Genomic DNA, 12,530 nt, shown 5'->3' on the forward strand with positions numbered 1-12,530 from the left:
CCTGGCACAGATCTCCTGTGAGTGCTGGCAGACACTGCCTTTAAATTTGAAGCATCAGTAAGGACATAAAAAATCAGCCATTGTGGCACCAGTGCAGAAGATCCTGTGTTTAAACCACAGAATAAACCACACTTTAGAATAAAACACCTGCTTCAGTGTTTTACTGTTCCAGTCAGGAACCCTTTTAATGGCCAGACCAGAGGGTCTTCCAGTGTCTGATGATGGAGTTCCAATCTACTCATTAAAAACCCCCAAACCCCACTGTGTGCTAATTCTGAGACTAATCTGCAAATAACAGAGATTTCAATTGCAGTGCACAGGAATTTCGAGCAGGAGTCAGTGTGCAGATAGGCTGAGCTGTGCTGCACAGGAAACTTGTTAAAAATCTCAATACCAGGATTATAGCATATGTAAAAAATCAGTTTCAGTACTCTCATAATTCTTCCTTTCCCAAATACCCATCCTGAGATCCCAGAGGCACATGAGCAGCTTTCATATGCCTTAAAATCTGAAAAAATTAAATTAAAAACTCATTATGGGGAATGGGCAGTTAATAAGAAAATCCTAAACCAGACTTATCAACTTAAGGCCCTTCTTTATGAAACTTTATTACAGGTACCTGAATTGAAACATCCCCTTCTAGACACATTTCACAAGAGATAAAGAGCCAGACCTGTGGAGTACGTCTTGCTTGCTTAGGAGCTGAGCTCTCTCACTCAGTTTTTGCTGCTCTGGTTTACATGTAAATCAGGAAAATCATGTTTTCAGAGTGTTGTTCAAAGCTGCGTGGTTATTTGCTGCTTTGCAGTTTGCAGGAGAAGGAAATGTGAGGCCTGATGTGCCAACAAATGAATTGATTGCATTCCTTTTTTTAGGGAGCTGGTTATTTTAGAGTAAAAGTACATTGGAAAGGCCCCCTGTGCCATGGTGGGGTGTCAGGTTATACCCTTTTCTGACCCAGAGATGGGGCAACTGAGAGGTGTTCTAAAAACTTTTATTCCATTTTCAGTCTCATGTGAAGGTTGAGACAATACAGATGTTACAGTTCACGCCATCACAGTCTGGAGCCAACTAATTCCTAATTACAATACATTATAAACATTTCTTGACCTATCAGCTTTTGCCACACAATGCTGCTAGTGCCTGAAAGCCAATCACCTACAATTACCCTTCATGGGTCCTACTGCAATGCATCTTTCATAGTCCTTTTTCTCCAAAATATCTACTCTTATTTGCAAGGCCATCATTTGAAACTTGTTTGCAGCTCCATTTCTCTCTCAACAATATCTGTCCTATTCCATGGAATTTCTAAGTCATCATTTTTTATCTCAGAGTTTGCATACAGATACAAACTATGTGATCCTTCTGTCAGGCTTTGAGAATTCTCTACAAATCCATTTCCCACAGTGAGGAATGCAGGGATGCTTTGGCAATTCCAGGTCAGGGTATCCAAACCCACGGTGCTTTATTGGAGGTGGTGGAGATTCCCAGCTGGGAAGTGTTGGAGTCTAGAACATCCCTCTGGCCACCCTGGAGGGTTTGGAGACCGGACAGGGGGGTCTGGGATCTGTACAGGGGGGTCAGTTAGACCCACACAGATCCCAGGAGGACACTGACTCTGATCCCTGTCCATGGGAGTGAACACTCACATGCAGGAAGAATCACGAATCCTAAGAATTTAAAATAAGTAGTGGATGGTTTATTATAGAATATAAATATAGAAATTAGGATTCTTAGCATATGGGGCTGAAGAGACAAGATGGAGGAATTGGGGAGTGGCCCCTGTGCTCCTTGTTCTTGCTCTCGTCCCCCATCTTGTGCTGAGTTGGGTTTTAGAGATTGGCTTAGAGTAGGACTGACATGTTAGTATAGGTAGTAGGTATTGGTAAAATTTTGTAAATAAAAAATACATCTCGGACAGTGGTTGGGTCAGGGGTACTGTACATAAGGTGCGGGGCTCTCTGATCCGCCCAGTCCCCCGCGTGTCCTGCTCTGCGGAGACACCTTGCAGAGCTGAGAAAGAACTAAGATAAGGGACCCTGCCAGGGAGGCCTGGCAGAGCTGAAAAAGGACTGAGATAATGAAGAATAAACAACCTTGGAAATGTGCACTGGCGGACTCAGCTTGTCGTCTCTACCTCTGGTGTGTAACACTTAGGGCAAAGAGAAGACTGAAAACCTGATTAACTCTGGGAACAGCAACCCAGGGGAAACCCTCAGGGAACAGCAACCCTGGGGGAACCCTTATTACCTTGGGGAACACCAACCCCAAGGAGAATCTCAGGGAAACAACAACCCTGAGAGGAAGAAGCTTCTTTTGGCCTCCTTCTCCCCAGCCATACAAACCTGTGTGGGCTTCCCAGCGGAGCTCAGAGCCTGGGAAGAGCCGTGCTGGGATCCAGCTCATCCCAGTTCCCTGCCAGCCTTCCCAGGGCTTTTCCCTGCTGGCAGCTGAGCAAGGATCACAGGGCTCTGTGCAATGCACTGGGTAGATCGATAGGCTAATCCAGGCTGACCTAATGGATTTATCAAATACCACATGAATTAATGATGGTCTCAGGGTTCTGCCCCAGCGCAGGGCACGGCTCCAGCCCCTTCTGCAGCTGCCTGGGGAGACAGGCAAGTCACTTCAGCCTTTGGTTCTGCAGCTGAAGGGAAGCATAGGGCTGTCAAGCCATGATGTATCTGTGCAAAAACGTTCTGTTACATAAATATATGTATATAAGGGGTTTTTTTTAAGAATGAGGCTTTGTAGGCAGTGCCAGCTGTTTTAAAATCTATGTCTCTATTTTAAAGAGAGCATTGCTAATTACACCTGACAATCAAATAGTCTGCAGAGAAGTATCAGCCACTTTTTCTTGCTGTTCATTCTGTGGGTAAGTTAGACAAGAGAGCAAATGAAATGTTTAAAGGATCCTTGTCTAAAACTGAAAAATAAAGGGCTGTGCTATCAGATCAGAATTTTAATGTATATTGTTTCCACTGGCTCCTGACATAAAATCTTTCACTGTTGGGTATAACCATTGTTAAAGGTCACTGTTGCAAAGGCTACATCATTTAGATGAGATGAGATCCCATTTTGGATAAATTCACAATTTTAGTTCCTAACAAGGAGATCGTATCAGGATTTGAATGTACAAGAGTGTTGGTTTACAGATTAAAGGCTTTTGTGTTCTGGAAACCACACTATGCCAGATTTCATGAGTCTCAGTGAGATGTGCAAGCCCCCAAAGTCAAGTAGGTTGATTAAAGTGGTTCTTTATAGCCTTTGAAATAGAGATAAAGTACAACTTTCCTACACGGGGTTAATGTAGATTTTTCTTTTTCTTGATAAGGCTATATGCCTTCCAAGGACATAATTTTAATCTCCTTCTAAACCTTTCATATGAACATTGTAAAAAGCTCCTTTGTGTTGTAATGCATTTTTATAAAATATCTAAATTTCTATGCAAACTTCAAACCTCATTTCTTAAGATATATTTATTTGGAAATGATTATCGTGCAGCGGAATGGTGTCTTGTGTCATCATTTCTGCAGCATCTTTCCATGCTATCAAAGGAATGTAACATCTGATAATGAAAAAAAAATTAGTGCTCTTTGTTAGATATGCAAACTACTTTTTTTTTTTAATATCCTTTTACTATTATGTGCTCTGAACTCCTGGCAAGTACTCAAAGAGTCTTTGAACCAAGGTGAAACCCACACGTTCCTTCCTCACACCGGAGCCTGAAGTGAGAGGGTTTTCTTTTGCTGCTTCTGAATGAGAGGGTATTGCTTTATTCTCCTCTGCTCCAGCTTTGTCTTCATATTCAAGGAGTAAAATTTGTATATTGATCCAGAGTTAGTCATTACTTGAGATTCTGAAAAAATGACACCAGTAAGGACGAAGTGTAAAACCAGCAGCTGTCACTTGTGGCAGGAACACGACAGAGGCTGTCTGTGCTCCAGCCTGAAATCAGCTCCAGAAGTGCCAAACTTCAAGGCTTGCTGTTGTTTTTTAAACTCTCCCAAAGAAAAAGAAACCAGCACTTGGAGACCACTCTGAGCATCACTCAAGCTTCCTGCACAAACTCCCTGTGAATGGGGGGTGCCTTGTCTGCACCACACCGTGCACACAGCTGGGAGGGCTCCTTTTGCAGGAGGTGCTTTGGCTGCTGAGGGTGAAGGCAAAGCTTCCAAAACTGGTGAGCTCACTGCCATGCCCTTCCTTAAACCTGGAAAAACAACAGCCCAGAAGTTTATGGAGGGGCTGCAGCCTCAAAAAGGAGTGAGGACATCAGCGGTCATCACTCGAGACCTCACTGGAGTGAGTGGTTTAATAAAATCAGAAATGAGCATCTCAAAGCCTGACTTGCAAAATAAGGTTGGCTTTACAGGGGTTTTGTGGGGATTTGGGCCAGCTCATGGTCTCCTCTGCACACAGTGGGGGGAGACCCTGGCAGTCCCTGTGTGACTGTCACAGCAGCTGAGAGCCGGGGCTGGGATAACTCACAGCCCCACACAGCCATCCCTACAGCAAAAAATATTGGAAATTAAAGGTCACGGAATTGATAGTAAGGCTTAAGAAAACAGCAATTAGTCTGCTAGGAAGAAAAGCTAAATTACCAGTAGTAGGAGTAGAAGAGGGGGGGGAAAGAGCATTATTGATCTAAATATCAAGCTGGCAGATACGCAGAGTACAATCTAGAGGGTTTTTACACCTCTGGGCTTATTCAACCCCCACAATAAAAAATGCAGGCCTATAAAGACGGAATAAGAAGCAATCAATTAGGATGGCATTTGCTTGTTTCCGTGCTGCAGTTGGGCAGGCACATCACAATTAATGATTTATTAGGAGATTTTAATCTTTTTTTTTTTTCCTCCCCCATTTTACACAGATTGCTGCAACCAGACCGCAGTTGTTCATTCATTTTCAAGCAGTTTTGTTAGCAGAAAAGGTAAAGCCTTGCCTGGGATGCCAGCACAGGGCTGGGTGGATGCCCTGAGGCGTGAGGAGCTGTGGGGTTTGTTCAGCCAGTGGAGTCCCCTGTGTTCTGGGCTCCCTGGCTGCTCATCACCCCCTCTCCAGAGCCTAGAGGGGCAGGCTGAGCAGGGACTGGTGAGGGATGGGACTCCCCAGCACCACATGCATTCACTCTCCTTTCAGTTTCTCCCAGCCCGAGGGACCTAGAGAGAAGATTCAGCATTTTGCAGCAGTCCTAGCTCTCAGGGGAGGGGCTCAGAGTCTAATAAGAGGACTGAGGTGCCCTTATTCTTCAGTTAATCCATAGCTATAGGTCATGAAACACTATTTGTCCAGGCAATTCAGCCTTCACAAACCACTGCTGCCTGGAACAAGCGTTGTGTCATCATTAGCAGATCTTGGAGAAAGATCTTTCCTGCAGACATTGATGTGAACAAGGCTTTGCCTTCACAGCTTTTTAGCAAAACCAGACAGGGAAAAAAGTAAGAACATTGGAAAAAAAGGAATTCCCTTTAGAAGGAAGCCTGAATAATTATCTTTGTGTTCATCTGTCTCAGTCCCACACCTCCCTAGGAGTGGCTGCGGTAGCTAATTGGTTTTACTCAGCTGTGCCTGGCTTCACTGCCCAGACTCCAGATTTATTGCACAAAGTCAAGTCATGGTGTGACTTCATCATTTGTCCCCCACATCGACCCCTTTCTTCTCTGGAATGATATTTGTCTACGTGTTTATGTGGTGTCAGGTCCAAATGACATGAAAGAGAAATTCTGGGATTAACAGGTTTTAGTACCAACACAAAAATCAAAATGAATGGTTTCCTTTTCAGCAGGGGCATGACTTCAGAGGGGCCAGCTCCAGAGGAGTAGGGAGAGAAGTTTTGTCAGCACAGGCCCTTATAGGAGGGGAGGAAAAAAATACCCCACAGAATTTAAGGATTTGAGAACATGCCAGTTTCAGAACAAATCCTTATCTGAGAAGGGAAATACGTAACAATCAGCCATAAAAATCCTTGTGAATGGTCTTCAAAAATTTTCTGGAAATTAAGGACTTCAAGTGCAACAATTGAAAGGGAAGCTAAATGAAATACAGGGGAATATGAGTAAATGCTACAGGTATAGGTCAAGTGCTGCTTTATCAATCTTGTGTTTACTCCAGCAGCTCCTCCGTTGCCCATTGTTTTACCTTGTTTGAATAGATATGCTTCTCTTTATTTGAAAATCAATTGTAATCTTATGAAAGAGAACTTAGAGCAGAGGGAATGCTGGAAAGCAGCATAGTGAAAGATGTTCATTATCCTGAATTACTCCAGGGTAGAGAGGGAATGACATTAAAGAAGTGTGGGTAGCTTTGAGCTGCCATCCTTCCTTTAGCAGGTGTAATTTAGTGTCATTACATAATTTTATTAAAGGTAAAGACAATTGTGGACAATACACATTACAGCATTTACCTATAATAATGATAGTGGGGGAGTGTGAGAGGGAGGAAAGGCAGACTCCAGTTTGAATTCCCAGCAGCTGCTGATCTGCAGCTGATGAAAATTACTCTTTTCTTCATGGCACATCTCTCCAAGATTTGCTTTTTACCCTGAATAGCTTTGGATGGCTTCTTTGATTCCAGTGAAGGTGCTCTGTTCTCATCAGAATAATACTTTGCTTTATAAGCAGAGTAAGCAATATCCACTCTCACTCCTGCTTAGGACTGATAGTTTCCTAACTGTGCCTGTCAGAGGTCAACACCAAGTGGATGAACTCCTGGATTGCCCAGGATGTGCTGAGCACTGTGGTATTCACCCCAGTGGAAAAGTTTTATAGGCTGCTGTGATCTTCCTTAAGGCTTTATATTGGCATGTGCTTGTGTATTCATAATTTTTAATATAACCTCATATTTTAAATTGTGTAAAACTTTCACTGTGGGTTGAAAACACGTGTTGTGATGGCTGCTGGACGAGCTGCTGTAAATTCTGCTGTGTGGGACTTTTCCATGTAACCAAACTCATTGGGTTGTGACCTACTGAGGGTGTGTTTAGGGATCTTATAGGACTGGCCCTCTTTAAATGGGTTAAATACAGCTGATGCTTTGTTCTTGTTGACTTAATTCTGTTTGGTTCTGCAGGGCATAAGCCTAGGAGTGACAGATGAAATCTGTGGTCCTGGGTTGAAGATTTGAGATGGTTTCACGGAGTGTTTAACTCCTTTGGAATTACAATATGATACCTTGTTGTCATCAGAGCAGCCTAAAAGAGTCTGGGGGGCTCCTCAGCCTGTCACTGCTGCTGTGCCATACAACATTAATTTAATGTAATGGGCAATAACTTGTGTGGATTTAGGAAGAGATGATCCTGTTTAACTAATCTGCTTCAGTTCAGACAAGGTTGATAGTAGAGTGTACATATGACATAATCTAATGGATTTTTCAAGAGGCTTTTGATAAATTTCCATATATTTCCCTTGCTTAAGCTGTGTGCCGCAGAGACTCCAAATTGGGCAAGAGAATGGGTAAAGAACAAGTGAAATCAGGGGAAATAAAGAGAAAAGAAGAGCTGTAGCATGTAGTGGAATAAGAATTATCCTGCAGCTTCCCACTGTTCTTCCCCACCACGCAGCATGGCTGGAAAGAGATGCCATCTGCATTCACTAATGAAAACTTGTTTAGGACAGGTGCACAGCAGAAAAGAGGGCAAGATGCCATTCAGGATACCACTAAAGGGCAAATTTAAATTCACATTAGCATAAGGCAGATTGAATATTTTTGCTGTCAGCAGTGAAATAATATATACTAAATACAAGCATCCACAACAGAGAGATGCCAAAGGATGGAGATGGGTTAGGAGGGGAAACGAACTGTTGTGCTAACAAAGAAATGATTTATTATCATTTACACAACCTGGCATTTCTGCACACCAAAGGCCAGATTTTAGAAGTGCTCTGCTCCTGCAGTTTGGGGCCAGAATTTTAGTTGCAGACTCCGAGCCAGCCGCTCCCGGCATCTCCCCAGTGTTTAATTTGCCATATGTCAATCAGAGTGTTGATTTGCAAGTGCTGCTAATAGGCAGTGCTGAGACATGAGGACAGTTGAAAATTTGGGAATGTGTCTTACTGGCAGCTTTTGAGCCCCAAATACTGGAATTATTCACAGGCCAGGATCCCTGACCAGCCCCATGATAAATCAGGGACTGGAAAGCAGAAAAGAATGCAGTTAATGTGTCAGGATGTGCCTGAATAGGACATGCTCCATGGAAATCAGTGCTAAATGAGAGAATTAAGCACCAGGAAAGGCTGTGGCAAAATCACAAAAAAACTACTTTAAATAATGAGACAAAATCAAATCAAGGGCAAGAAAGAAATAGAATGAAGTAAAATCACTGAAGAAGCAATAAAAAGCCATCACTGAAATCTGAGTGAGGCAAAATACCTTGGGATAAACAGAGATAGTCATCCTAAAAAATTTAGACATTTCAGTCTGCCATTTTCCCCTGCTGTTGACAATTAACTCTCTGGTTGCTGTAACTGAGCAAGAATATCAGGAATGCTTTTTGTTGGATTCCCTGGAGCATTTGCTGAATCTTGCGCAGTGACTGTGCAATAGTGTGTTTGTTCTCCTTTGGGCTGAAAGTTGGGAAAATACTCAAAGGAAAAAAACAGGAAAAACAGAATTGAGAGAGAGATATGTTGCTCATGACAACTCCATGGCTCTCTTCATGGGACTGGCTTCTCAGTGGGCAGGGTGATGGAGGGGAGGGAGGTGTGAGGATGGACAGAGAGCTCCCACCATGACCACCGCTGTCTTTTCCTTGGCAGTATTCAGGGGAAGTGCCCGAGAACAGAGTGGAGGTTGTGGTGGCCAACCTGACGGTGATGGACCGGGACCAGCCGCACTCCCCCAACTGGAACGCCGTGTACCGCATCATCAGCGGGGACCCCTCGGGCCACTTCACCGTGCGCACCGACCCCGTCACCAACGAGGGCATGGTCACCGTGGTGAAGGTAAGGGGGAGCCAAGGCACGCCCTGTTTGTTGTTGGAGTCCAGAGCATCCCTCTGGTTGCCCTGGAGGGTCAGGGACCCAGTCAAAGGGGTCTGCGACCCGGACAGGAGGGTTTGGAACGTGGACAGGGGGGTCTGAGATCTGTACAGGGGTGTTGTAAGCCCCCAGAGCTTAGGAGATGCAGGCTTTGACTTCAGTCCATAGGAGAAACTACCTACATTGCAGGAGGAGTTACAAGTCATCTAAGTGTGAAATAGATAGTAATCAGTTTATCACTGGGGGTGCATGTATTCTTGGGTGTGTGGACTTGAGAGGACAAGATGAAGGATTCAGGGGGTGGTCCTGTCCTTCTTCTTCTTCTCCTGGTCCGACATTTCTGCTGTGAAGGTGGCACGTTTGGATAGGGTCAAAGTAGATAGGACCTGTCTAGCATAGATGTTGGGTATTGGTGATTAATTGTAAATAATAGAAATGTAATCGGTAGTATAAGAGGTCAAGACCCTCCCAGAAGAGGGGAGAGCATCATTGCCCCTGCAGCTGCACGGAGTTTTGCAGGGCACGAGAACAGCTTGTGAGATAAGAAATAATAAACAGAGAGCAAGACCTTGAACATGAGAAACCTGAAGACTCCGTGTGTGTCTTTGCACCCGGCTCGCGACTCATCAAAGGGCAGAGACAACTGATCACCCTAATCTCGGGGGGTTAAACCTGAGAGTTTGTCTCCCCTACAGCTGCAGGCATTGCCAGGAGCCTGCGGGTGTTTTGTGCCTTCTCTGCTTGGATATAGAAGCGCTTGGGTCTGTTGTTTCCCGTCTCTCTGTGTGTATGAGTCCTGAACGCTCTCACCTCCAGCACACAGCTCTGGTTCTGGGTTTCACAGCTCAGCCCAGCCCACCATGAGCTTTCAAAAAGCCTCACATGCTGAAGGGATTCCCAGCACTGGAGCCTGACCTCCACGTCCTGTTTCTCCTTGGCTCTTTGAGCTCTGTAAGAGGGAGCGGGTCTGGGCTGGGCAGTGCTGCCCTTCTTGAGCCAGAAAAGCCCTGTTTTCAGTGAATCAAGGGCAGTGTTTCACTGCCTTTATCAGTCAAGTGATCCTCTCTGAAAGCAGGGAGTGTAGGAGAGATCTCAGGAGGAGTGAATTTTCTGGTAACATAAGAGAAGGAAATTCACCCTTTGACTGAGTTGTTTGGCATCAAGACTGTTAGAGAAATTTTTCTTTTCCTGGTATTAAGTGATAAACACACAGTGTGGGACAGATCCTCAGTTCAGGACAGCTCCAATCAAAGCCAGCCCCCAGTATGGATCAGCAGAGGATCTTGTCTAAAGACTCCCAAGAATCAGAAATATCCACCATCCCTTCTTCCCTCCGTGTGCTGGTAGAGCTGGAAGCCTCAAGATACCTGCAGCAAGTGCCAAATTGTGTTTTCTTCCTTGCCTCCAAAGAACATAACTCCATCTTCATTGGAGCATTCGCTTCTCTTTCAGTTTTGAGGCCAGTGAGTGTTTCTGGAGTCATTACACACAGCCAGGACATCACTGGATCCCTTCTGCATTCACTGAAGCTCTTCCCAGACAAGATGCCTGTGGATGCTCCCTCTGACTACAAAGAGCAGCAAAGGCATCATACAGAGGCTGTTGAGATGTGCAGGAGCTGCACAGCACACACCATGCACTGCATGTGGCAAGGATTAACACCTGCTGGGGTGGATAAAGCCAGCACCTTCTGATAAATCTGGCCTTCCCTTACAAGAAGTTCTAATCAACAACATACAGGTAGAAATACTAAGTTTAAAGAGCAGTATGATTCAAGAAAAGCTCTGTGCTCAGCCCAGTTTCCTTGTTATTAGCTAAACAAGTTGCAGTCATTCCTGATGTGCACAGTTTGTGACTTAGGAAAGATGACATCAGTAAAATGCCAGTGAGGTCACACTGGCAGGAACGTGTGAGCCTGTCCTGTTCCCTGACCCTTGGGCTATGTGTGTGTGTCTGCAGATGCTGCTCTGCTGAAACTTCAAGGGACACATCATCCTACCTGCCAGATGGTATTTCAGCAGGGCCCTCTTATTTATCACTTTTTATTGCTCTTGTGATGATGGTTGACAGCCTTACCTGGTGCCACATTATGAAATCTCTTCAAGTTTAGAAACATTTATATGGTTGCATATACGTGTGTGAGTATACACCTATCCAAATCTGTATATCCTCTGCTTAAATAGAAAATATTCAATGAAGAAAAGTACAAAAATTTAGCTTCCACATCAGCAGCTAGTCTGAAATCAAAATGCCAACATTTTCACTGCAAGCAGGAGAGGACCCCTTATTCTTAATCTTGCAAAGTGTCAGGACTGTAGTTTAAAGGCACATCAAAGTGAACAACGGGATTTGCATGATCAACACTGCTGCACAAGGACTTGTGCATAATGAACCATCCCTTATTCACAACTTGCAGGCAAAAAGCAGGGCAGATTTGTCAAGACATCATTGATGCTGGTGTTGATTTTCCACTGCCGTGTAACCCACAGTGATCACAAAGCAGAGAACCACATGAAAATCCAATCTCACCGAGCTGAGCTCAGAGCTTGAAATTGCATTGGATGTCTTCACTACATCACCTCACCTGATCCTCCTGGGCACCAGGGTTCCCTACCCCTGTCTGGCTGGGAGGCTTTTTGGTGTATTTTCAGCAAGGAGAATGAGTGAAATTGCTTGTGATTAAATTTTCATGGTGGAGAAGGGAAGACTCTTAGGATTCCACCTTCTTCTTTGAAATATTTTGTTCTCTGTTAATAAGTGAATATGCCTGAAGATTTGGGGGATGTACTCTCATCAGACTGGGTGGCCAGTCAGAGCTTGTTCTTTGCTGTGTTGGAGCAGTCTCTTGCTGGTTTGATCGCTGATGTGGGCTGAAAACACGGGTGAAAATTTAAGTCAAGTAATGAACCATTTATTTACAGACCTTACATGGCTGGATTTTCACGTGGCTCTTCAAAGCCGCTCATACATAATTCCTGCTGCAAGCAAAGGAGTCACAGCAGCACAGGGAGGGGGCCTCTGTGCAGAATCCCACCACTTCACCAGCATTTTAGGGGCTGAAATGGAGGGTCAGAAATCCTTCCAAGCCAGATTTCCCTTTGGAGTTCAGATTATGCTCATGGGGGCCATTTTGCAGCTGCCCTCAGCAAAACCCCATCTGTAGCTCCAGTGTGATCACCAAAAGTATAACATTTCCCTTTTCTGTTCTTGCCTTTCCAAACCATTTCCATAACTGTGCAAGACCCTAATCTTCAAAGAAAGCCTTGATCAAGGGGAGAGAGAAACTTCCCCCTCAGATGAGACACCGCAGAGTCTGAAGACAATCTCCCAGAGCAGCAGTGGCTGCCCTGTGGCAGCCTGCTAAGTAAAATGTTATTATAAACTCTGCATGGATCAGAGCTGTGAATTTATAATGGAGATGCTGCTGAAGCTTCAGTTATTATTTGCCTCAACTATAACACCAGGAAAATTTGTTCACTTCAGTTAAAACTACCCCAAGAAAAGGAGGACACGTGGCAAGCCCTCGGCATCGCTCTGCGGCACCAGGTC

At 44.5% G+C, this 12,530-nt stretch overlaps 1 protein-coding gene across 1 annotated transcript in view; it reads left to right on the top strand.

Moving 5' to 3' along the window:
* CDH4 (cadherin 4) overlaps positions 1–12,530 on the top strand; it is a 426,922-nt gene that overhangs the window by 397,169 nt on the left and 17,223 nt on the right. Inside the window, exon 9 of the mRNA XM_063404276.1 lies at positions 8,760–8,945. Within this exon, the coding sequence (XP_063260346.1) occupies positions 8,760–8,945 (186 nt within the window). The remainder of the gene's footprint in view (positions 1–8,759; positions 8,946–12,530) is intronic.

The sequence above is a fragment of the Prinia subflava genome, chromosome 8, assembly GCF_021018805.1.
Source record: "Prinia subflava isolate CZ2003 ecotype Zambia chromosome 8, Cam_Psub_1.2, whole genome shotgun sequence".
Taxonomy (NCBI): Eukaryota; Metazoa; Chordata; class Aves; order Passeriformes; family Cisticolidae; genus Prinia; species Prinia subflava.